Raw genomic sequence first — 26,715 nt, 5'->3', positions numbered from 1 at the left:
TGGTCAAGAATGTATTCGAAGTGCCCATCAAATGATAGGTTGTATTTCCCTAGCTTGATTCATTTCCAAGATATACATATTTGAAAATACAATATTTCCCAAATACAATAGTTTTGACAACTCTAAAAGTTGCGCGTAATTTTATTTTTATCCAAAACCCTTTTAAGAGGTTTCATAAAAATAAGGTTCACACCCGCTCATCAAAAACAGTAAAAAGCAGACAGATTTAAGGGTCAATATATACCTACTTGATGTTATATATGTAGATGGATACCCACAAACAACACACACACACACACACATACACACACATGTTCAACATAATTCGCTAATAGACCTAGAAGAGTGACGTGTTACACAGTTAAAAGCCAAAATGCAAACAAGATACATTGTTAGCAAGGTTGATTGATGATCCCCTTGGAATCTCCTTTAAAAAGCGCAGGAGATACAAGGAGGCCATTCCACGATTTTCAAAGAAGAACTTGAAAATTTCTAGCATGAATTAAATTTTTTGGATGCGTCAGTACTTAAGACTATTAGTACCCTAAGTTTATATGGGACGAAATCCATTCTATAAAAACTGTAATTAGGATTAAAAAATGTGATTCCTCTATGGAGATTAGGATACTTAACGCTCTATTGTATAATTAGTGAATAGGTTAGTTTATTCAGCTATCCAGCCCAAATTTGCGTATATTTTGTGGAGCAGGGTTTATTGATTGGTTTACTTTATTTAACGTCTCATTTTTTGCCACTTTTGTCTAACCGTGACCAGTGGGGAAAGAAAAAGATTGATATAAATTTCCCTCCTCAATTTATTCTACCCCCGAGGAGCTGGCAAATACATAGATTCTGTCGTCGATGATGCCTTCTCGTAAATATGGCCTAATCTTAAGGTAGATCTTGGTTTATTGCCAACATTGTTGTCGATGTTGATTGATTGATTCATTGATTTAAAAATTGTTTGGGTGCGTCGGCACTAAAGGCCATTTTGCACCCTTCTATGTATACGGGGAAATATCCCCTTATCTAAAATTCTGACTCAAATCTTAAAAAGGGGAGTAAATAGCCCCTTGGGAAAAAATTAAAAGTGCAATGTTGTAAAAAGACCTGCACGAGACAAACACAACACATTAAAAAGTCAGAACAAACACACTAAAAACCTCCTTACAGGCGGTGGAAGAGTCCAGCTCTTCGTAAAAATCTAAAAACATTTGATAAAATGCTGCTGTCATCACCCAAGAGGGATGACAAACAGCCGGAAAGGTTAAAAGTCTGCCGGAGGTAAGCAAGATCGACACATTCAACGAGAATGTGTCGAATGCTTAAAATGACATTACAAACACGACACAACGGAGGGTCCAGCTCTTGTAGCAAGTGACCATGCGTAAGACGGCTGTGTCCTAGACGCATGCGGGTAAGAATGGCTTCTTCTCGCCGAGAGGGACGGGACGAGGAACGCCAAGCACCTGTGGTGGGCTTAATAGCGTGAAGCTTGTTCCCCGTTTCCGTATCCCACTCGGCCTGCCAAGTGTCAAGAAGGCGACAACGGAACACATTCTGCAGGTCGCTAGCTGGCAAAAGGTGGACGAGAACGTCGCCGTCTGCATCAGCAGACTTGGCGGCAGCATCAGCTGCTTCGTTCCCCTGGATGCCCACGTGGCAAGGGACCCAACAGAAGTGTACATCGGCACAGGCAGATAAGGACACAAGCCGTCTGAATATGCGTTGCGCTACCGGATGCCGGGAATACAACGAATCCAGTTTCTGCAACACGCTGGTCGAATAACTGCACACAAGGACTTTCTTCAGACCATTGACGTCTGCAAAGTCCAGTGCCTTTAGAATGGCGTACAGTCACGGACACTTCTGGGTTGTAACGACCCTATTGAAGAAGCACTCAAGCATGTCTGACCACCAAGCGCCTTGTGACTACACAACCCAAACAACATTGTAATTCTGCGGCTTGTATACCAGTCACGGGTAAACATTTCTGTAAATTGAGCAGTGATGCCAAAGAGAAATACGAGATGAAGATTGTCGGAAGTAATGTCTCGTGTTCTCGACATGGAATAATACTCGGTCCAAGTTACGTTCCTTTATTTAATGTTGTTTGGTAACGAACCTGACGGCCTGGGTTTATATTTTCACTCCTTGCATTACACTAAGTTCTATATTTAACAGTTATATTAATGCTTTGAACGAAAATAATACCTAGAACAATATCCAACATACGTTCACACCACTCTTGTCACACATATGCACGTGAAAACGCACACACAAAGCTAAGATTTAACTTCCAAGTGAATACGTCTATTTTTGACATACGTGGTTTATATTAATAGAGAATGAGACAATTATTAGAAATTAATATGCATTTGCTTTTTCATGTGCTGAGGAAGGAAACAGACTGACTGGAAAAAAGAAAGTGTAGTGCTATTGATGGTGTGTTGGTTAGCGTGCAGAGCTTTTATCAGCGAGGCCTGGGTTCGATCCCCACCATGGGCAATTTTTTTTATTACTTTCTTGCAGTGAACAAGTTTATTATATTTTTTCTAGGCATTTTAGTAGTATGAAATACAATACGGACAGGACGAGAAAGGAAGAGCATCCCCTCAAGCAGCTTTGCTACACTTAAAACTTGCTTAACATGAGCATATGAGTTTTTGGGCAAGTGTGGAATCTTGTCTAATCCAAGATTTTTGTAAAAATGCCCTCGGGAATTTTTCAGAAACGAAGAGCTCTCTTAGATTGATTTGCTATACTTAAAAAACTTGCTCAACATGTTCATTTGTTTAAGTGTAGCACCTGCCTAGCCCAAAGAGTTTTGTAATTCGGAAAGTATTAACTCTCCTCAAGCAGATTTACAAAAATTGCATCAGTTTGTCTATAAACTTGTATCCATACCCGCCTATACATATTTACTTCAGGTTTAAGTTCAATTGGATACCATTCAATTTGATTATCTAATATTAAAACAATGCAATATGCAGAGCCTACCTCTAGAATTGGTCCGTGTTTGCATGTTCCTTCCTCCTCTGCGTCAGTGTGTGGAATTCCCGAGACGGTAGTATTGATTTTTTTGCCTCAGCGCCAGTATTTACAGAAATTCCCGATTATTGCATCAGCCAGTTATGTGAGAGTGACTGAGGGGAACAGACGTGTTGATACAGTGCTTCTCATACTTACTGGTTTAAATTCATATTGAACAATATAAAATCTGTTATTTGTTGTAATCCACTCATATTTAGAGTCAAGCTTATATTTGTCCCAGCCTGTTATACATAACAAGGTTATTGCTATTCAAGATATGCATGTTCGTGCAGGTATTTGCGGAGGGTCAGTGTGAATGATTTTCCACTTGTGGGCTATTGGTTTTACATTTGAATCCCAGGAAATTTTATATAAATACCAAAGCCAGAAATATTAAGTGTATATACACCTACACACATACACGCACATACAAATCACAGTGCTGAACCCAACTGATATTTTTTATCCAGTATAAAGTTTTGAATTGAAACCCAGGAAATTGTATATAATAAACAACAACAAAAATGCCGAATCAAAAATATTGTAATCAATGCAATAAAAATATATTTAGCTCTAATTGGGCCAGACATCAAAAAATTTGTAATCCGGACAAATACAAAACTCCCACAAAAATTTGCCCCAAATGCAATAGAAAATATAACATGGAATATTTCACATATAAACATAAAGATACTTGCTCTGCATTGCCCTCTCAACCATCCACATCTGGTCTGAAAAGAAAGCACGAAGCACCTGTTAATACCAGAGCAGCAAAACAGCTACGCCATGCACCTATCCGTAGCAGTTTTAATGCCCAACTTAGAGATTACCGGTTTGTATCAGAGCCAAGATGCGGCATTGAGAATTTCTTGAACAGTATAAATTCTGATCTGCAGGCAATTCTTAATGCACAAAATGGCTCTTATAAGCTATCCCTCAAATTGTTTGTACAATATAAGAAACCAAATGGCACAAAATTTACACAGCCCCACATAACAGAAACTGTACCTGTATATTCAAATTCAAATTCAGACAAAATAATAGGCAATTTGATAGATCAATTAAATATCAAACATTCTGAATTTGCGGCAAAAGAGTCAGGATGGAGCCTATGCGGTTCATCACACAAGCTCTATGTTAATATTTCTGAATTCACTCCATTACAAGGATCTACTTATGTGCCTTTGCCTGCTAATATCAAAAACAAAAGAGCCGTGGTCAATATAAAAAATGCCGACCAGAAATGCTTTTTGTGGTGTATATTAGCTGCTTTGTATCCAGTTTCAAAGGATCCTCAGAGAATAACTTATTACAAACAGCATGAACACGATTTTGATGATGTAATGGAGGGTTTGGAATATCCAATGTCAGTTCAGAATATTGATAAATTTGAAAAAAGGGCCAAGCACATCAATGGCAAACAATTATCTATTAATGTATTTATTTGTTCCACTGGCAATTGCCCGATAGCACCTCTCAGAATTAGTACAATTGATGATGAATCTGCTATTCCAATTGATCTGCTCTTAATTGAAGGAGATGGCACATATCATTACACTCTGATACATAATCTTGAAGCTTTAGTGAGAACACAACTAGACAAAACTCATACAATATTCAAGTTGTGCAGAAGATGTTTAACTGTATTTGATGGTCAAAAAATAATAAAAGGGGTTCGGGAAGAGAATGCAGAAATTGCTAAAAACAAGTTAATTGAGCATCTGAAATACTGTGGCAATCATAAACCTGTTCATATGGTGATGCCCAATCCAAGTGAAAATTGCAAATTCAAAAAGTATGAAGCCTTGTTGGAACACCCTGTATATATTGTCTGGGATTCCGAATCGAATCTCAAACCTCTTGCATTCTGTAGCCCAGATCCCGAAGAATCTTCAGCTACACCATACCAGCAACATGAACCTTCCAGCTTTTGTTATGTGGTTGTACAGGATGGTATTGTTACTAAAGAATATTCATACAAGGGACCACATGCCATCAAAATATTTGCACATAGAATAGAAAATGAGTGCCGTGACATAGCATCTAACATCTTATTAATATCAAAGCCTATGTTGCCTTTAACAGAGGAACAGATTGAAGATTTCAACAATGCAGAAAAATGCCCGGTATGTGATTGTGAATTTTCAGATACAAATATCAAGGTTCATCACCATTCTCATACAGATGGTAAATTTTTAATGGCCCTGTGTAGTAGCTGTAATATTAAGATCAAGAGACCAAAATTTATCCCCATATTCTGCCATGGAGCATCCAATTATGATTTCCATCATCTGATCAGGTACGAGGGGTTTGACAAGCAGAATTTAAACATTTTAGCTGAAAATGATGAAAAATATATATCTATTAGCAAGATAATTAAAGTTGATGGTATTCCTATTCACATAAGATTTCTTGATTCTTACAGATTTTTACCTGCTAGCCTGGCTACACTGGCCACTCAATTATCTGATGATGACTTGAAAATCACACGTGCCTTGTTTCCAAATCAGGACCTGAAATTAATTAGGCGGAAGGGTGTATATCCATACGACTATGTTACAGATTTTTCTAAATTTGATGAGTGTTCCCTGCCACCACAAGAAGCATTTTATAGCAAAATCAGAGGATCTGGAATTACTGATGAAGATTATCACCATGCCAAATTGATGTGGAACAGTTTAAAATGCAAGACATTTGGTGATTATCACATGGCATATTTAAAACTTGATACGACCCTCTTAGCTGATGTATTTCAGGCATTCAGAAAATCTTCCATGCAAAATTATGGACTGGACCCAGTGTATTTTTACAGTGCCCCGGGCCTAGCATGGGCCGCAACATTTTTCAATACCAAAATGCAATTGGATCTGATCTACGATCAAAATAAATATCTATTTATAGAAGAATGTATAAGAGGAGGGATGGTGCAATGTTCCCAGAGATATGCCAGAGCAAATAACAAGTATATGCCTGATTATGATCCAGCACGGCCATCAAATTATTTACTGTATGTAGATGCAAACAACCTCTATGGTCACGCTATGATGGATAAACTGCCATATGCAGGGCTTGAATGGGTTGAAGATTTCAATATTGAAGATCTTCAGGATTTTGATGACAGTGAATATGGCCTCTTCTTAGAGGTTGATCTGACAATTCCTGATGATTTGCACAATAAATTTTCTGATCTGCCCCCAATTCCCGAGGTTCAGTGCTCACCTGGCTCTAAACAGAGGAAGCTCATGATGACCCTGGAGCCGAAACAGGGATATGTCATATATTACAAAAACCTACAGTTCCTGATGAAACATGGTGTTCAAGTGACCAAAGTTGGAAAAGTCTTAAGGTTCAGGCACTCAGAATGGTTGAAACCTTATATTGATACAAACACGGAGCTTCGAACATCTGCAAAGAGCCAATTTGATAAGGGCTTGTTTAAATTGATGGTGAATTCAGTGTATGGCAAAACAATTGAAAATGTCAGAAAACATACCGATGTTAAAATAATTACTGACCCCAGCCGGAGCAAAAAATTGGCTGCAAAGCCCAACTTCAATTATAGAAGAATTTATGATGAGCACATGGCACTTTTCAACATGATGAAAACAAAAATCAAATTTGATAAACCTATTTATGAAGGGGCTGTGATATTGGAATCGTCCAAATTACATATGTTAATATTGTATTATGATGTGCTGAAACCTTTTTATGGTGATCGTGTAAAATTATTGTACATGGACACGGATAGTTTTATTCTTGAAATTCAAACAGAAGATGTTTATCAAGATATGTCACAGCCTGAATTGCTTCAATACTTTGATACCAGTGAACATACAAGAATTCAACCCCACAACAAAAAAGTGCCTGGCAAGTTAAAAGATGAGACACTTGGTGATGTTATTGTGGCATTTGCTGGGTTAAGAGCCAAGATGTACAGTTTTGAAACATGTAGTGGTGCTGTTGTCAAAAAAGCCAAGGGCATTGGCAGAGTTACTGTGGAAAAAGAGCTTGTATTTGAAGATTATAAAAATTGCATCAAATCACAGAATTCAATTAGAACATCAGAAAATAGAATTCAGAGTGAGAATCACTTATTGACTTCAAATATTGTAACAAAAGTGGCTCTGGACCCACATGATGATAAGAGATGTATTTTGTCATGTAACATACATACTTTACCTTGGGGGCATTGTGATTTGAAAAGTGGGAAACAATGCCCAATTCCAGAGCATGATTTGAAATAAATAAACATGCCTATGAACTTATTTGGGTTCAAAAAACAGGCTATTATGGACCTGCCGACACCACAACCCTCTCCTGATTTACAATCTGTAAAATCTAAACTGAGTGGCTTGTTAATTATTCATCTGAACAGCATACTTACAGATAATGATGATGAAACAGGCAAAATATTGTACATATTTAACAATAATTTAAATCATTACCAATTACCTGTAGGTGGTCAATTGCAATTTATTACAACCCCTGAGGGTGATGTCAAAATTTCAGTAGGGAGAAATATTTATAGAATCAAGCACTCAAACATGATTTCTGGCACTGTATATACTGTTTCTGCTGGTGACTGCTTATATATTGAGGTCCCGGGATCATATGACAAGCTTATACCCTTTTTTATAGAATTAAGAATCAGATACTCTATAATAAATAACCAGTAAAACAAAAATGCCTAATGATATATTTGGCCATACAAGACATGAAGATCACAGTGATGAGATTCTGATGCTTGATGTCAGAGTCAAGAAATTAAGAAGTGATTTACAAGCTTTACAAACCACACTCAATGCCAGTCTTCAACTAGAAATTACAAATTTACAATCACAATGCATGGACCCTCTTCTTAAAATTGATTCCGAACTCAAATTGCTGCTTCAGAAATATACTGATCTGGCAACATTAGATAATTTTCAAAGTTTGGAAGAAGCTGTAGCAGCTCTTCAAGCTAAATTTAAGACCCAGGCCAACAACTCTGAGCAATTGAAACAACAATTGGAAGAGCAGATAAATAATGTCCAGACACAGCTCCAAACAATTGTCAAAAGCATAAAATCACAGGAAGATTTTGATCTAGTGATTTCCACTCTAAAGGAACAGATTCAGTCACTCCAGATACCTAATCTGGACCCTCTGAACAATGCCATAGCCGAGGTTAAAGAAAAAATTGAGACACTTGAAAATTTTATGAACAACTTGCCATCTTCTGATGCTTTGAATGCAATAACTCGGAGTGTTGCCAACATTAAGCTGCAACTTGAAACATATGAAGATTTTGGAAAAATTCAAAGTACCATAACCCATCTTGAAGGTACAATAGCAGCAGTGCAAAGTGATTTGGCAAATGTACAAGAAACTCGCCTGCCCGGTATTGTAGACACACTTGTCAGTGTCCAGCAACAAATCACAAAGCTTGAAAACCTCAACACCGAATCTGAACTATCTCATTTTCATCATTTGATTGATGATATTCAAACAAAACTTGAAATTTTACAACAATCCACACCCACTCAGGCAGATATAGCCCTGCTCCAAAATGCCATGCAAAATGTGGCTGATGCTTCTGAATTAAACAATGTGAAATTGGCACTTGAATTTTTGCAGAATACAGTATCAAATCTCCCTACATCACAGGAACTTAAAAATATTAAGAGGGCAGTGAATAGGATATTGAAATCAGAAGATATCAAGAATATCCAGGCAGAGATCAAACAACTTACTCAGACAGTTGCCACTCTTCCAACCAATCAACATATTAATGAACTGCATGCCCTGTTTGAGGATATCAGAAGACAGGTCCATGATCTTACTGCTCAAAATTCAAAATTGGCAGTTGTTGAAAATTTGCAACAAATTGTAGCTAATATCAAGCAACAGCTAGGAACCATGGAATCCAATCAAGCAAATGCTCTGTCTGTTTTTGCCACCCAGCTTCAAGAGATTGTGCAACAATACAAGAGACTTGCTGTGGACGTAAAAATCAAGCCAGGCCACGATGATGTTGTTAGGACCATCAATGAGCACCTTGAATCTGTAACAAGCAGATTGCTCACAGCAGAAAAGGAAATAACGGGCATAATCGAGAATCCAAAACATACAGTAATTCTTGAATTGTACAGCATCCCCAACAAAGAATATGATTCTCCATTTACACCAGGTGGCAAAATATATATGCTGTCCCCTGCACAATTTTATTACCAGTTTTTTGTTGGGGGCACATTGAGACCAATCAAGATCAAATATTGGCATCAGCCACAGGCACACCACTACCCTACCTTATCAATAACAAATGCTGACAACAAAGTGAAAATCACAAGTGTAGAGTTAGAGGATTTTACAGACCCCAATACATTAGAAACATCTTATGCTGAAGATGATGGCTCTCTGGAATTTAAAATACAAATAGGGGACAAATTATATTTAGAAAATCCTGTAGTATCAGCTGCTGAACACCCTATAGTTGCAATATTCTTGTTTACATATTATGTCTAGACAAATTATTGTTGATGAATTACACAGACAGGCCAGACATAATTTTAAGAGACTTCCAGTAGTCACAAAGGGCATAGATGATTTATGGCAGAGCGACTTGATTGAGTTGGCAACTGGACAGTTGAAAAACTTAGACAAAATCAACAAGGGCTACAAGTATCTACTCACTGTGATAGACACATTTTCAAAATTTGCCTGGGCTGTGCCACTCAAATCCAAGACTGGAAAATGTGTTACAGAAGCCATCAGGACAATCATCAATCATTCAGGAAGATCACCGCGCTATTTGCAAACAGATAATGGCAAAGAATTTTATAATTCAGTGTTCCAACAATTTATTAAAAGCCAGTCAATAAAGCATTACTCGAGTTACAGTGATCTCAAAGCCTCAATTGTAGAGAGATTCAACAGAACCTTAAAAAATCTTATGTATAAACAATTTACTCTGCAAGGTAATTATAAATGGCTTAATATTCTTCCAGAACTTCTACATAAATATAACAACTCGGTCCATTCCACAATCAACATGAAACCCTCCGAGGTAACTCCATCTGATGAGCAAAAATTGATCAGCACTGTTTATTATCCTAGATACCAGCCAACAACAAGAAGGGCCAAATACAGGGTGGGCGATCAAGTAAGAATCAGCAAATATAAGCACTTATTCAAGAGAGGCTTTACGAGAAACTGGAGCACCGAATTATTTACAGTGGTTCAAGTTAAACCCGGGACCCTTAACACATATATAATAAAAGATCATCGAGGAGAAATTCTCAAAGGCCGATTCTATGAACAAGAACTCAGCAAAACTAAACAGCCCGACACATATCTCATAGAAAAAATCATTCGCAGAAAAGGCAACAAGTTATTTGTCAAATGGCTGGGTCATCCGGAAAACAGCTGGATCGATGCAGACAAAGTGATAATATGAGCACCTGGGATGTTATAAAAAGGCTGCCAGAACCTGAACAGCAGATTAAGAGAAATGGCAACTTGCTGCCTGATAATATTAGATGTCTTATTGTTGGGCCATCTGCTTGTGGTAAAACTACACTAATAGTTGATAATTTTTTATTGGCACCCAACTGGTTAGACTGGAAAAACAGGCACTTGTATGTCTTCTCTAAGAGCTTGGAACAATTAAAATATCAGCAGCTGATGAAGCTATATGATGGATTGGATATAGCCACTTTTGAACCAGATGTTAAGCCATTAGATGAATGTCTCGATAATTCTGTTGTTGTGTTTGATGACATTATACTGGATAATCAAAACAAGGTTAGAAATTTCTTTACACAGGGCCGCCACAAAAACATTGACTGCTTCTACCTTGCACAGACTTTTTCTAAAATACCGAAGCAGCTGATCCGAGACAACAGCAATTTTATATGTGTGTTTCATCAAGATCATACCAACCTCAAACACATACATGATGAATATGTAGGTGGGGACTTGAGCTACAATGATTTTTCCAAGTTTTGCAGCAAGTGCTGGAGCCAGGACAGTTATGGGTTTGTCACAATTGATATGACAAGAACGCCCAATAGTGGCAAATACAGAAATAAAATCAACGATTTTCTAGACGTTGAGACATAAATAAACAACCATGAAACGACCAGTCATTGATGATCTTAAGTTAAGAGATTATCTTGTAAAAAGATTTAAGGGATGGAAATCAGAGAACCGTGGAATTTATGAAAAACATAAACAAACAGAACAGCCTGTTATTGATGCTATTAATAATTTAGGTAAGAATATCAAAACTGTTACAGAGCAAAATCAAGATTTGATCACGGAGCTTGTGCCTGTAGCTGCAAGGAACATATTAGATTATCCATTCACCCCACTTTCCAGTATTCATACACCTAGTCCTATTGCTCCTAGAAGAATTGAGGCTACTCTGGATCCTATTGAATTGGGTCTTCTTGCTCAAAAATATTTAACCACACCTAAAGACAACAAAGATGAGGTCTTTGGCTTATATGCCGACACAGAGCTTGATGGCAGCATCATACATAGAATCGGTAATTTCAGAGTAACTTTTATGGGGGATGATATAATTGTTTATTCAGAATCTCGTCTCGGAGAAAAAGGTGCTTTTGTTAAGTACCCCGGCACACCTGGATTGTGGGAACTGATGACTCGGAAAAGGCCTGGCAGCTATACAGATCAAGATTATGAACATTACAAAGAAATATTAATAAAATCAGATGCTCTATACCAGAACAATGATCCCACACAAAAAAGAGTCAAGTCGAGCAGTGGGGCAAAATACAATAATTTAATCAAGCCCATATGGTCTCAGATGAAGACAGGTAGTGGAATCAAACAATACAACACCCTGCCTAAAGAATTTGTGTGGGTTGATGATGTCAGGAAACTTGTAGATAGGTTATTGGTGATAGCTGGGGAGGAAAATGCAGGGAACCACAATTTTTACAATGAAAAAGTTGGAATTATGGACATGATAAGCACAAAATTGTCTAATTTTATAGTGAATGACACTAAAGGGATTGGATATCTTATAAAAATTATTAATACTCTACCCCCCAAATTTTGGAATGTTTCTGAGGGTCGGGGCCTTGTTAATGACATTATAAACAAGCTGCCATTTGAACTACACATTCCAGGCTATCAATATTGTGGTCCAGGCACAAAATTGGACCATAGATTAAACAGAGGGGATCCTGGTGTAAATCCCCTAGATGCTGCTTGTAGAGACCATGACATAGCATACAACACACATTCTGATCTTGACAAGAGACATGTTGCAGACAAGAAATTAGAAGAGGCCGCATTTGGTAGATTTGTAAGCAAAGATGCTTCTTTAAGTGAAAAAATAGCAGCATTGGGAACCACCATAGCTATGAACACCAAACAAAAACTGGGGTGGGGGCTGTGAATATGTATATAATAAACCTACAATGAAGGCCAAGGGTGTTATGTATCAAATACCTTATGCAGGTCTCAAATCTCTTAAAACTATTGATAGTCTTTTAACCAAAAAGCAGCGCAAGAAAAAAAATTCTTGTCTTGCAAAGGGACATGGTATGAAATTGTTGCTTAGTACCCCCCAATTAAAAAAATTACAGCAATCAAGAAAAAAATCACATGTGGGGGGTTTCATATTTACTATCCCTGCCATCTTAGCTGCTCTCGGGGCAGTTGGGAGCTTGGCTGGGGGATCAGCTGCCATAGCAAAAACAGTAATAGATGCCAAGAAGAATAAGGCAGAATTAGATGAGCAGAAGCGCCATAACCTGGCCATGGAGAAAAAAGGCAAAGGTGTTAAGAGAGCCATGAATAAGTTTAAAAAAAACAAGAGCCGCTTACAAACCAAGATATTGAAGCTTTAATCAAGCCACTGGGCATCAAACATTTTAGGGGTGTGTACATGTCTGATTCTTTACCGGAACAACCACTCAACAAAGAGTGTGGCATTGTTAATTTGGATGAGTACAAAAATCAGGGCACTCACTGGATCTGTTATCTTAAATATTTAAACAATGAGGCATTTGTTTTTGATTCATTTGGAGGTGTTCCACCTGAAAATTTAATAAAATATCTAAAATCACCTAATCTTTATTACAATAATGCCCGTGTTCAAAATTTCAAAGATGTTAATTGCGGACATCTGTGTTTATCTGTTCTTAGATACATGTCTCAAATAAATAAACCATCAATTGAAGATTTTCAAAAGGCCTTGTGGTATCTGAAACATCATGGGGGTATTCCATCTCACCAGCCAAAATTCAATATTAAAACTCAAATTACATGATGACATAGTGTATCCCAAAACAATAGCTCTCAGAGCATTTTACGGCATGTACCTGATCCCAAATATTACGCACCACAACAACACAATTGCAGTAGGGGATCAAAAAATTGTCATCACTCCAGGGCAGTATAATCTGTCCACTCTAAATGCACAATTACCCAGAGGTGTAGTTTTAAGTCAAAATTCTGTCACTCACAGAGTAGAGATTGTATCTGCTACGGAGACAGTGCATCTGGGTACTATAGGAGAGCTGTTGGGATTTGAGAACAACACAAAACTCGAACCGGCCATCAAACACACTGCTATGAATATACCCAAATTCTTAGCCATAGAGACTCTGAACATTCACTGTAATGTGGCCGAGGGTATGATCACCAAATCAAATGGCATAGGCACTCACAAACAAACCGGCATCATTGCAACATTCAAACCTAATTCCGAATTTATGGAGCCAATCATCTACAATCCATCCCCAACATTATATTTTCCTGTGTGCCATAATAGAATAGATTACATTGAATTGATGGTCACTAATGAAAAAGAAGAATTAGTTGATTTTGCTGGAGCCACAACAACTGCAATCATAGAGATTAACATTTAAATAAAAATACATACAATGGAAAATATTGAGAGTTATGAGCTACAATCATTCCCCCCAAACAGGAGGACATTTGCAAATTTAAATCAACCCAACACGGAGATCGAGGTTGATCTTGATGTTGGGGATGGCTTTATACACCCCCACAGAGCAGATCTATACATCAAATTTGATGTTGTAAAGCTCGATGGAACAGATTATCCGGCAAATTCGAATATAAGACTTGTAGACAATTTTGTGCCGCATCTGTTCTCTGAAATTGAGATCAGAAAGCATGGCGTTGTTATAAACAGAGTGGATTATCCAGGCATTACCTCCACAGCTTTGGCCACTCTAAAATTATCCAAAACCGAGGCTTCTTACTACAAAATCGGTGGATTTGAAGCTGGTGATAAAATATTATCTAAAAATCACACAGTGCTGTTCCCCATGCGCCTGTTGCCAGGATTCTTCTCGGATTACAAAGAAATTATGTGGAAGGGTGGGTTAAGAATTACATTTAGAAGAGCTGCCAATGATAACAATGCATTGATGAGGTACAGTACATTAAACCCTACAGGAGAAGCTTTGCCTAATACCTTACCTGATGCAGGCAAATGCATTATTCAGACTATGGAGTTAAGAATCCCCGTTGTTGAATATGAGGCCAGTTATGCTCTTAAATACAAAGCTGATATAATAAAAAATCCACAGATTCCTCTACAATTTTATACATATCAATGCGTACAGAAGCCCGCAACTGGTACCTATTATGAGTTTGATGCTACAAGTTCATTCTCCAGCATACAATACGACATGCCCGATTTTGTGGTGGTACTGTTTCAGACTGGAAGACACAACAATCAGGAAAAAAATTCAAGTAGATTTGATAACTGCAACATCAAAAACATATATCTTAAAAATGGCAGAAATGAGGTTTTTCCTAGAGAAAATTACAATTTAGACATGTCCAAGGATGATTTCCTTAAATTATATGAAGCTTTTTCGGCTTTCAAGCGTGTCACTACAGGCAATACTGACCTGTACTACGCACCAGATGAATTCAAGACACGGAGACCCATGTTTGTAATTAACACTTCGAAAAGAAAACAGGTTGTAGTAAATGATAGAACAAACATTAAAATTATCTGTGAATTTCACGAGGCTTTACCAGATGACACCATATGTAGCGTTATTCTCATAGGTGAAAAATCATATATTTATGATGTGAGAAATGAACGGGTCACAGAGCAGTTCTAGAAGCACGATTCAGGGCTTCCCCCATGGCGCAGTGGTAGCATCATTGCCTTGTAATCAAGAGGTCCCGGGTTCGATACCCGGTGGAGGCACAAGTAGTTTGGATCCCACTTTAAAACTGTAGGGCCACTCCCGATTAGCCTTACTGTGCATAAAATGGACTTAAAACAGCAACTCGAACTAGAAACACGATTTAAACACAGAAACCCTTTGGATATAAAACAATACTTTACCGCCAGGAAATATATTACCTACCCATTTTATAGCTTACGAGCAGAAAAGCTTTTACCTACCCAGCACATCTGCCCTTGCAATTATTTTGTTGCGACAATACCAAACCTTTGCATGATAATATCCAGAAGACAATATTAGTATTTTCCTCAATATGACGGATAGTCCCTGAAAGAGTATATATATTTTTTCTAGGCATTTTAACGAAAGGATACACATCAAATTTAATATTTTAATCTGTCCTTTCATTCTTCTAATAAGTTCTCTATCACAATGGATATAGAGATTCTCTATCTTGGCGAAGGATATTTTCTCAATAGTTCCGTAGCTACGATTCTCCAGTCCCTTCCACCCACTTATTTATTTACTTTCTTCATACCATGAATCTAACGAAAACACACAGATATAGTTAGAACAATAACACACCTCTCATCGAAGGTTCCAGGTTTGAGTTATGGATTTATTGCGAGGGTGGATTTCCTGTGTGTCTATTTATCATCCTCGTCTAAAAAAACATTCCTCACTATTCCCGTGATTAACTTAGGGAGAGACCAAAGCTACTCAAATATCAAAAGTACAGAAAAAGCAAGACATACCTGGCTACGCATGTTATACCTTGGGAATTAGCAATCTGAAAATAAACTTTCGTTTTGGTGGACTACTTGCAAAATCGTTTTGTGTTGTCTCGTTTGGAGTGTTGGCTAGCGTGTAGGACTAGCGTGCGGTCAAGCTGAGTTCGAGCCCACCAGAAGGTAACTTTTTTTTGTCTAATTTCATCCAACCTTATTTATAAAAATTGAGGTTTCTTCAAAACCTTTTGAATTACATGCCACTTCGTATGTTAGTGATCTGAAAGCAGCAAGGATGAACATTTCTTGTTCCGAAGCGACGATGTATTTGTGTATACGTTGAAAAAACACAGTTATTTATTAGCGAAAAGCATGCAGCCATGTTATAATTGAGATCGCTTCCTAGTTGTCAATGCTAATATGGCAGTAGCTACATTCTGTCAACACACCAACTTTAACGTTCCCTGTTAGACCTTTCCACGTTTCAAAATCGTGAGTGCTGTCTAAGGTAAATACTTTGATACTTGCGTTTGCATGTTCGAATCCGAAGTAATACGATTTTCTTTCCCAGCAAATGACATTGAAACCATTAATAACTGTTTTTGCAATGTGATATTGATATCATATATTGAAACATTAAAAATGGAGAATTTCTCTTAAACCAACTTATAAATACCACTGATGTGAAGTGTAAGATGCACGATCAGAAAGCCTGAATGTTGCATTAACTGCAGAGAACAATGACTGACTTATGAACAGCGAAAAGTTTTTCTATGCTTCAATGGGATTTTAGATATTACTATAAATAAACAAGGGAGAAGAACACAGGTTGGTTTGATGAACTAATTTGTAAACTAAAAGTTTTAATTAAAGAAACAAATTACGTTCACGATTTAATATGTCATTCAATTTCAGGCACATTCCACCAACTGAAAGAGTATTTTCAAAATTAATAATTTGAATAACCGACAAATCCAAACTTGACGTTGAGCCCGTAAAGCACTTGATAATTACAGAAATATACGTAATTTTACTTGAGCATACCCTTAATTTTGTGTCTTGATTGTGGAAATAATGTGTTGCAACGAGCAGTAGTATGTTTTAGGGAGTGTTTATAATCTCTTGTGTACTGCATGAGAATACTGAAGTCATTCTTAGTTTCCTAATCAAATAAAAATTATTTATTGTAATCTTTAAAAAGGAAAGCCTTTGTTTCTTTGCAGCTGTTAATGATAGAAAGTGGCCGCGGTGGCTCAGTCGGTAACGCGTCTGACTACCATGCTCAAGGTCCCGGGTTCGATCCCCGGCCGGTTCAAATCCGGGAACTTTTCTAACGGTGGAAGCGGCCCCGGCGCCTACCCAGCGTCGAATAACATGGGTACCTGGGGGAAACCCTGGGGGGTAAAGGCGGTCAGGGGCGTGATGCTGATCACATCACCCCCACTCACGACCGGATCAAGAAAGTGTGGGGCGTTACCCCCACACCCCCTATACGCCTTCATGGCGTGGTGCTATGCACAGGGGAACACTTTACCTTTTTTGTTAATGATAGAAATTCAATTGCAAACAAGTTACCAAATTAACAAATATTTCTCTTACATATTTGTGCTAGTATGTGCTCGTATGCTTTATACAGGATGAGAAAGGAAGCAGATTGTTCTTGGGTAACCTGTCCTGCTTTTGTCAGAAAACCTGATCAACATACTGAACCAAGTCATCACATGAGATACGACTTCAATAATAAGATCCGTTTCTATGGTCAACTAACTCCAAAAAGGGTAATAAAATTGTCAGAATGAGGAGACTGAGAAATAATTGCCTCCCATATTACATTATACTCTGTATGCCTACTGAGGTTTGCCTGTCCCTAAAGAATAAGCTGAAGACAAACCTCTGTCGGTTGTAACGCCTGTAAAGTCTGTTCCAGCTTACAAATCACATGAAATACCTAAGCTCGCTTCATCTGATAAGGAGATACCACGTGACTCTGCGGCCAACCGACAGCACCCCAGCGAACCTTCTGTAACTTTGCGAGGTTCCTTCGCATCCCTGATAAAGCGCATGCGTGTAGTCCAGGCACATTTTGCATAACTGGGTAACTTGCAGTGAGTTTGGATTCCGGATATTTTTTGAACTCGGGGAAAAGTAATGATGTGCAGAAAAAACATTTTTTCTGTATGTTTCGATTGTGTGCTCAAATGTTGCAGTAAACATATCTCCGTGACACACAACAACAATTACATTAGTCATTCACTCCCGAGAAAAATGCGCTTCAATGTTTAGAAACTTAGCAAGCGTTACTCACGAGACGAATATATGTTCCGTCTGTCAGAAGGCCCGGTGGTGTGGTGGTAGCGTGTTAGTTTGACACGTAGAAGGTACTTTGTTCGATTCCATTTGATTGCCTCCATTTTTTCTTAACTCAAGCAACTAATTATTTCATTTTATTTATTGCACACATTCTTATTTTATTTGCTGTGCGAATTGTTGAATTTGTAATTGAATTTTGTTTTCCAAACTTTTACGATAATTACTTTCGAATAGAATTATATTTATTCCTAGTTCATTTTCTCGAAAGAAATGTATACTTTTCACCAGGTATAACATTTTTTGAATAAAACACGTGGACAATTTAATATTTAAATGTTTGTAGAATGATGAGAAAAGTGGAGAACTATCTTAAAAAGTATTTCCATAAATAAAATTGAAAACGGTAAAATAGAGATTTCCACCCAAAAATAAAGTAAAAATATATTCACCTTAATTTCAATAAATTATTAAATAAAATGCAAACATTTGTTGCTCGAGTTATTAAAATAAAATTGGGCAGTAGAAAGGGAAATGAGTGGAGAGACGCCAGGAAGATCACTGTCAACACCAAGTGCTGACAGGATCCCGTCTGCACGAACCCCAAATGGTCTAGTGACACTACGGTGGAGCCGGTACCTTGCCAGCCTACTCTCGTCTGAGATGGTGTGAAATGAAGGATGTGAAGGCATCGAGCGAAGATGGAGGAAGTAGTTAACTACCAGCCGCTGTCTTCGCAGAGACAGCGACGGCTCAGATGCCTCTACATACAAACTGGCGACTGGACTGGTACGAAAGGCACCAGTGCACACACGTATACCAGCATGGTGGACAGTGTCTAGGATGCGAAGTCTAGATGGGCGGGCAGAAGAATACACAACACATCCATAATCTAGCTTCGACCTGATGAGTGCACGATATAGGCGAAGCAATACCGTCCTATCAGCACCCCAAGAAGTATGAGATAAAACGAGTAAAAGGTTGAGAACTCGAAGACAAGAGAACTTTAACTGGCGAAGGTGAGGTAGCCATGTTAATTTCTTATCGAAAATGAGGCCCAGGAAGCGGACTTCATTCACGAAGCACAGGGGAGATTTCCCCATGTACAGGTCAGGATCGAAATGACATGTACGCTGACGACAAAAGTGAACACACACGGATTTCTCGGATGAGAAGGTGAAACCTGTTTGGGAGGACCACTCAAGAGTTGACGAGAAGCTGACGCGAGATTCCGTGGGCGATAAAAGATCGTGAGGTCGTCTACATACAGACCATGTACAGGGGCAACAATGCTTGCCATAACACTGTTCACTGCTATGGCAAACAGAGTAACACTAAGTACGCTGCCCTGCGGGATACCGTTCTCTTGTTCGTGAAGATCCGAAAAGGAGTTCCCAACACGTACGCAGAAAAAACGATCTGATAAAAAGTTTTGAATAAAGTACGCCATATGGCCACGGACGCCCCAAGAATGGAGCTGTTTTATGATGCCAAAGCGCCATGTTGTGTCATATGCTTTTTGGAGGTCAAAGAAAACTGCAACTAAATGTTCCTTGTTGAGGAATGCGTCCTGAATATGTGTTTCCAGCTGAACCAGATGGTCCAGTGTGGAACGGTTGGAGCGAAAACCACATTGAAAATTACTTATCAATGAGTTTTCCTCCAAAAACCAGGTGAGACGCTTGTTGATCATGCGTTCCATCAACTTTCACACACAGCTAGTTAAGGCAATAGGCCTATAACTCGAGGCTGCGGTGCGTTGTTTACCTGGTTTCAGGATGGGAACAGTAATAGCTTCTTTCCAGGAAGTGGGGAAAGAGTCCTCCAACCAAAGTCTGTTGAATACCGCCAAAAGGACATTTTTTGCTCCAATGGGCAGATGACGAAGCATTTCATAGTGGATCTCGTCCACTCCAGGAGCTATATTCTTAGAATCTCGAAGCGCCTGATCGAACTCCCGTTTGGTGAATGGAGAGTTGTATGGCTCGGTGTTATGACTTCGAAAAACTAGAGGGCGTCGTTCCTGACGGTCCTTCTCACGGCGGAAACGTGGTTCATAATTTTCAGAGCTAGACGCATCAGAAAACTGCGTGGCCAAGATATTAGCTATGTCTCCGGAATCGGTGTACAACGTCCCATCGTGCTCCAGAGCGCTCAGAGGAGTAGATGCACCCCCTTGGATGCGACGTACTTTGGTCCAAAAGGCTTTCGACGAAGCCTGCTTCGTCAGAGAAGACACTATTGGACCCAATACGCCTTCTTACTGGCTCGAATGAGCCGACGGGCACGGGCACGCTTAATGCGGAACTGCTCGAGGTTTGCGGCAGTGTGGTTCCTATTGAATCGATCTAGGGCATGATTGCGGTCCTTGATGGCTGCACTGATCTCCGCAGTCCACCAGGGGACTGGGCGTCGCCTCGCAGGTCCACTGTGATGTGGAATGGAGGTGCGTGCAGACATGCACTCGTGACACAAATATATCTAAGGGTTCGACGGCTGACAAAGTAGACGCTAGATCGGCTTCAAGGTCCACTGCACGCTCGAAGGCACCCCAGTCGGCCCGACTGAGATGCCAGTGAGGGTGTTGTTCACGTGAGTGCTGAAGATGTTCGAAAGTTAGAAGGAGTGAGAAGTGATCACTTCCACAGAGATCAGGGTGAATGCACCAAGATGTGGTAGGAGCAAGGCTGGGACTGCAGAAGGACAAGTCCAACGCAGAGTGTGTGCCTGAGGAAGGACTGAAATATGTGGGAGTCCCATCATTCAGCAACGTAAAACCTGATGCCTGTCGATGTAAATAGGGTTGATTGCTGGAAAACTGAGATAAACGTTTCATGAAACGAAGTTAGAAAGTGGTGGGGCTGTACTTCTACGAACTTAGCGCAATATGATTTTAAACGAAAATTAACAAATAGTAGTTCAGTTCAAATTCAGTTTTTAAAACCTATTCCTAATTTATTATTATTATTATTGTGGAATTTAAATCAATGAACATCAAGTTTCCAATATGACAAGGAAAGGAGTATTAAAACCATTCATTAATCTCTTCGATTCTTACAGTACTAGATCTTATCGGTAGCAGTGTGACTAGGAAAGTCCTAAGGATAACGTACCACATGTTTTAGCATGTCAGTCTTATACAGAGTCCGGCAACTAAACTAGACGATTTATAATTACAAATAAAAACAAAACTCTATCACGAAACTAAGTCAATTAAATACATGTTATACTACATCTAAAAGCATTTTAGGAAAATAGCATGAGTGGCAGTTTAGTTGTCGAACCCTGCAATTATTCATGTATCAAACTACATTCTTTGTTGTACTCGTATATCTACATTATTTCCATAGATGATCTCAGGTGCTATTTTGAACTATAAAAACATTACTGAAACTTTTTAGAGAGCAATGAGTGAAGAGAACATAATAACGATTGTTAGTTTGGCACTGTTTGTGGAGGTTTGAGCTTGATAACTTTCCCGGGTGCAGTTCACATGCTATTGTTTGTTAAATGCACTCGACGCGCGTGAGAGGCTAATCTGCTCCAGGCCCAGAACTCAACGTATAATCCGAACTACTATGATCCTCCATAAGGGACTAAACTTGATATAATTGTGTTTCAGGGTAGACGTATGTGAGCTAAATGTATTAAGAACCATGAAAATAGTTGTAAGTAACATAATAAGCAGAACAGTGTCCATTACAAAGTTGTCTTTTTAAATGAATTACTCTAAATCTGAGTTACGTTTTGAGCGGTGTGACTTGCACCTGTACCTCAGTTACTTTCAAAATAGAAAATAGCTATAGAACTATGGTAGTAGAAGTTTGTGGATAAGAATACCGATCAATCAACTCATTTGTTCATTCATTTATTTTCAGTCACAATTAAGCACATAACCTTAGGAACTTTTTAAAAACAATTGACTGATATTCATGTTGTATTCACACACAAACCCCATAAACCCCACTCCCCACACACGTCTCATATGTATCTGTTACATATCGTAACATGATATTTCCAATATATTATATTAATATGCATGGCATAATATAGCCAATGCCAATAGCCTGTGCAGAGCAACTATTATCGACCTTGTTTATGTCTGTCGTATATGTGTTAAAATGTAAATCCAGCTTGTCATTAGTTAAAATATATATTTTATGAAGTTTCACTCTTGATATGTGACGGTGGAGGCACATAGTGGTTCGGATCCCACTTTAAACTGTATGTCCAGTCCCAATTAGCCTTACTGTGCATAAAGTGGACTGGAAATACCAACTCAATCAATCAAATCAAAAAATTGATTTGTGAATTTCTGTTTATGTCATGAAAATTAAGGCATAACATTATCTCACATATGAAAGGAGTTAAATCATTGAATAATTTATAATTCTGTAAAATGTACATCCTTTTAGTTACATGTTAAGAAAATTCTAAAATATCATTTTGTTATATCGTGCAAACACACGTCATCAAAAAGATACGTCGAGGAAATGTTGCATCTACATTTATAAAAGTTGTTTTTAGAGAGTATTAGGTTATTATTTTTTTGTAATAAAATAGATTCGTCTGTATTGAGCAGAGGAATTGGGGTCTCAAGACCGCTTTTACAACAAGCTTGTAAAATAGTTATAAGTAACATTATAAGCACAACAGTGCCCATAACAAAGTTAATTTACGTTTTACATTGCACTTTGTGAAAATCACTATTGCAATAGAAAACATTAATAGCCTATGTATTTCCAAGTAATCAAAGCACTATTACAACAGTTGTAAAACAAATGCGTTAATATTGTTTATCGCTTGCTCATTGCAACAATGACAAAACCAGGCAGTATCGTTTGGACAGTAATTAACTATTTTAATTAAAATTTATGAATTGTAAGGTTAAAGTATTTTGAAGTCATTGATTAGCAGTGCTTATTTAACTCCTATTTCTGTTATTACGAAAGAATTTCAACATAGTTGTTTTTTTCTGTAGGCATCGTGAATTTAATTTCCTGGCGAATAAAATCTTGTTTTCGGTTTTTCCTATATTAGACAGTTTCTTTAATTTAAATATTTATGTTGTCCAGGTCCCTTTATGGTTTATGGATTAAAAGTTTCATCCAAGTATTTCTACAAATTCTATCTTCGGTTTTGAATATTTAACGTAATTACTTGTAGTAAAATATTCACCAGTATATGGCGAAAAATTAAAGTTTTATCAAGTGTACATATAAATGAACAGCATAGAAATATATCTGTCCAACCATATGTATTTCAGGCATAATGACCTTCCTTGGAATATACGAAAATTCTTACATAATCAAATCCAGGAGTTTCCCTTCTCAGAAGACCTTCGGCACGTGGAGCCATGGTCGGGCAGTCCCTGGTCACACACAGACCTCTACAGGCTGAGAAGGGGCATGGTCGGAGCACAGGTAACTAAGCGCAGGTATTGTTCAAGTCCTGATTCGAACGCCAGTTCGGTATCTTTGACATAGCTCGAGAGGAAGCCAACCGGAGACGTATCTGGTTTCCAGCCAGCGCCTGTTTTTCTGAGAAGCGCTGTTGCCACTTTTATCTAAAACGCTTAGATATAAAACGCGACCTGCGACGACGTTACACTCCCAAGATCTTTTTTTTTTTCTTTTTTTTTGTATAACAAAATAGCACAACATAATAACACAACCTAGCAAACTTAAGGTATGAAATCTCTGTAGAAACTGAATTGGCAATATCTCATTTACTCCACGTGGACTTGACGATTAATGTCACTTCATGAAACGGACGTTATTGGTGGGAAGAGTTTGACTTGACACGTGGACTCCACGTGGACTTGACATTTGCTGTCAGAGGGAAACTGATGTTTCCGAACTTTCTTTCAAGCAAAGTGGCGTACGAATCAGGACCCGAACTTTAAATGGAAAATCGGGACTGCTAATATACACAAATACAAACGTTTAGCAAGAAAATTCACACGCACTCTTATGCAGTTACTTTTATTTTACCGAATTTCAATTGCACCTTTCGGCACAAATTAACAACACAAGAATTTTAAGTCAAACAGTTACGATAGCCATAATAATTAATCGGGTTCGAGAACAATTCTTGGAGAGTTCAAGTCAAATATGATATTCCTTTTTAATTATCAAAGCCAAACAAAACATGTCAAAACTTGAAATATAGGAAGAGTGAAATCATGTTCCTAACATCCATGTATTTTAAGCATTTGTAGCCAGGGTTGTTAAAGGTCCAGGAATTTTAAATAAATTCAATTCCAGTCCAGGAGAGGACATCAAGTGTAAAGGGGTTCTGGACCGCAAGAAACCTTTTTATCTGTAAAGTATTTCAATTCTGTCCAGAAACCTTCTTTTCTGGATCAATTTAAGTCCAGGAGCCTTTTTTCGGATCAGTTTAAATAGGCTCGAATTTCCGTATTGAAATGAAACAATACGCAAGTTGAACTGAATTTAAATTGTGCGAGAAAAAAGGTCCCAGTTCTGTGACGGAACCCATTAGAATGTATGGTTTCCTGGATTTTTAACAATCCAGGGTTGTTAAAGGTCCAGGAATAGTAAATAAATTCAATTCCCGTCCGGGAGAGAAAATCAGCAAGTGTAAATGTGTTCTATACCGTAAAGAACCTTATGTGTTTATTGTATTTAAATTCGGTCCACGAACCTTTCTTTCGGATCAATTTAAATTCGGTTCAAGTTCCGTATTGAAATGAAATAATACCCAATTTGGATCGAATTTAAATTGTGTGAGAAGAAAGGTTTCGGTCCGATCCAGTCCAATCCAATAGTACCAATTAAAAGGTATGAGTTCCTGGATCTTTAACAACCTTCTTTGTAGCTTCGAAGTGAGTTACAACTCCCAAAGTATCCAATCAGAAAGCGAGCCGCTGACGTCATCTCAACCCAGCACCTATCCCTAACTCTCTTGCATACGTACCCTGTTCGTAGGCTCGCTATCTAGACTCTCGTAGTCACCTGGAGATGTTCCAAAAGTAATACGACTATGAAAACTATCTTCACATATTTACAGATTTCAACACAATACATAGATCAAAAATTATATGGATAACACTGATAAACAATGAAATACTCCTTTAAATAAAACTAACGTTAAGTGATCTTTATGTAATCAGATGTGCTGATAACGAATATCGCATCCGTTTTCCTGTATCACCTAAAGTTTTTGCAGAAAACCCACATTTTATAGTTTTATGGTTTCAGGTCTCCGCACCCTGCTCCGCATACGGCTTAACGTTTGGTTCCTAGCAAATGGATAAGAACCTTTCAACGACCTTGTGTGTTCATGACTGGCACTTAATATTTCGTGGAGGAAACATCTGTTAGTAGAGTAATTTCCTGTTTGTTAAAATTTGTTCTTCTGTGGGTTAGTCAAGTCTTAACTTCCTTTCCGATAACTTCACGAGTAGCCGTATTTTATGTTTGTGTATGTTCGTGAAATTATGAATGTAATATTGTGTATAGTGAAGTGAAGTGTAAGTTGTATTTTAACAAAACGATCAGAGCATTCATAATTGTTTTTTTTTTTTTTTAAATATATTATAACTCAATTAATGAGTTCGCCATGTCACGCAAATGTGTGAATAACCCGAACTTGTTTTGTTATGTTTGCGGGGAATTTACTCCGAAGTCACAGAGAAATACTATAATTCCTATAGTGAAAAAAGCATACGAGTTTTATTTTGGAAGTAAAGTAGACGAGGGGAAAAGCTGGGCACCAGGTAAAATTTGTTGTAATTGTTCGCGAACTTTACGTGGTTGGCTTAATGGCACTCACATATCAATGCCCTTCGGAAACCCTGCAATATGGACAGAACAGAAAGATCATACTACGGATTGTTACTTCTGTTTAACAAACATAGTGGGATATAGTTCAAAATCAAAACATTCTATATTTTATCCTGATGTTCCGCCAAAAAACCTATGAGTCATGATTTTATACCAATTCCTAAGCCTCCTAAAGAATGGACAGTGGATGAAACAGAACCAAGCAGTGCTAATCCAGATGATGAACCTGGATCCTCATATTCAAACACCGATCCAAATTTTCCTGATCCAAATATACCTCACTTTATTTCCCAATCCGAACTAAATGATCTAGTCAGAGACCTCAATCTTTCTAAAGTTCAAGCGGAATTATTAGGTTCTTGTCTCCGAGGGTGGAATTTATTACACGATGGTGTTAAGGTGTCATATCGTAAACGCCAACAATCACTGACACATTTTTTTCTGTTAGTAATGAGTTAACTTACTGCAATGATGTAAAAGGCCTTCTGCAAGAACTTGGAAGGAGTCACAACCCAAACGAGTGGAGACTATTTCTAGATTCATCTAAGAATAGTTTAAAAGTAGTATTGTTGCATAATGGTAATATATACCCATCAGTACCCCTTGGCTATTTTTCCACCATGAAGGAAACATGAAAATATGGATACAATA

The 26,715-nt window shown here is 38.1% G+C and overlaps 1 protein-coding gene across 1 annotated transcript in view; it reads left to right on the top strand.

The window, feature by feature from the left end:
• LOC145980420 (dipeptidase 1-like) overlaps positions 1-26,715 on the top strand; it is a 168,804-nt gene that overhangs the window by 66,078 nt on the left and 76,011 nt on the right. The window contains exon 4 of the mRNA XM_083113502.1: positions 23,523-23,679. Within this exon, the coding sequence (XP_082969628.1) occupies positions 23,523-23,679 (157 nt within the window). The remainder of the gene's footprint in view (positions 1-23,522; positions 23,680-26,715) is intronic.

The sequence above is a fragment of the Lepisma saccharinum genome, chromosome 27 (assembly GCF_977018435.1).
Source record: "Lepisma saccharinum chromosome 27, izLepSacc3.1, whole genome shotgun sequence".
Taxonomy (NCBI): domain Eukaryota; kingdom Metazoa; phylum Arthropoda; class Insecta; order Zygentoma; family Lepismatidae; genus Lepisma; species Lepisma saccharinum.
Note: the sequence above shows the minus strand (reverse complement) of the source record. Positions and strands in the feature narration are given on the sequence as shown.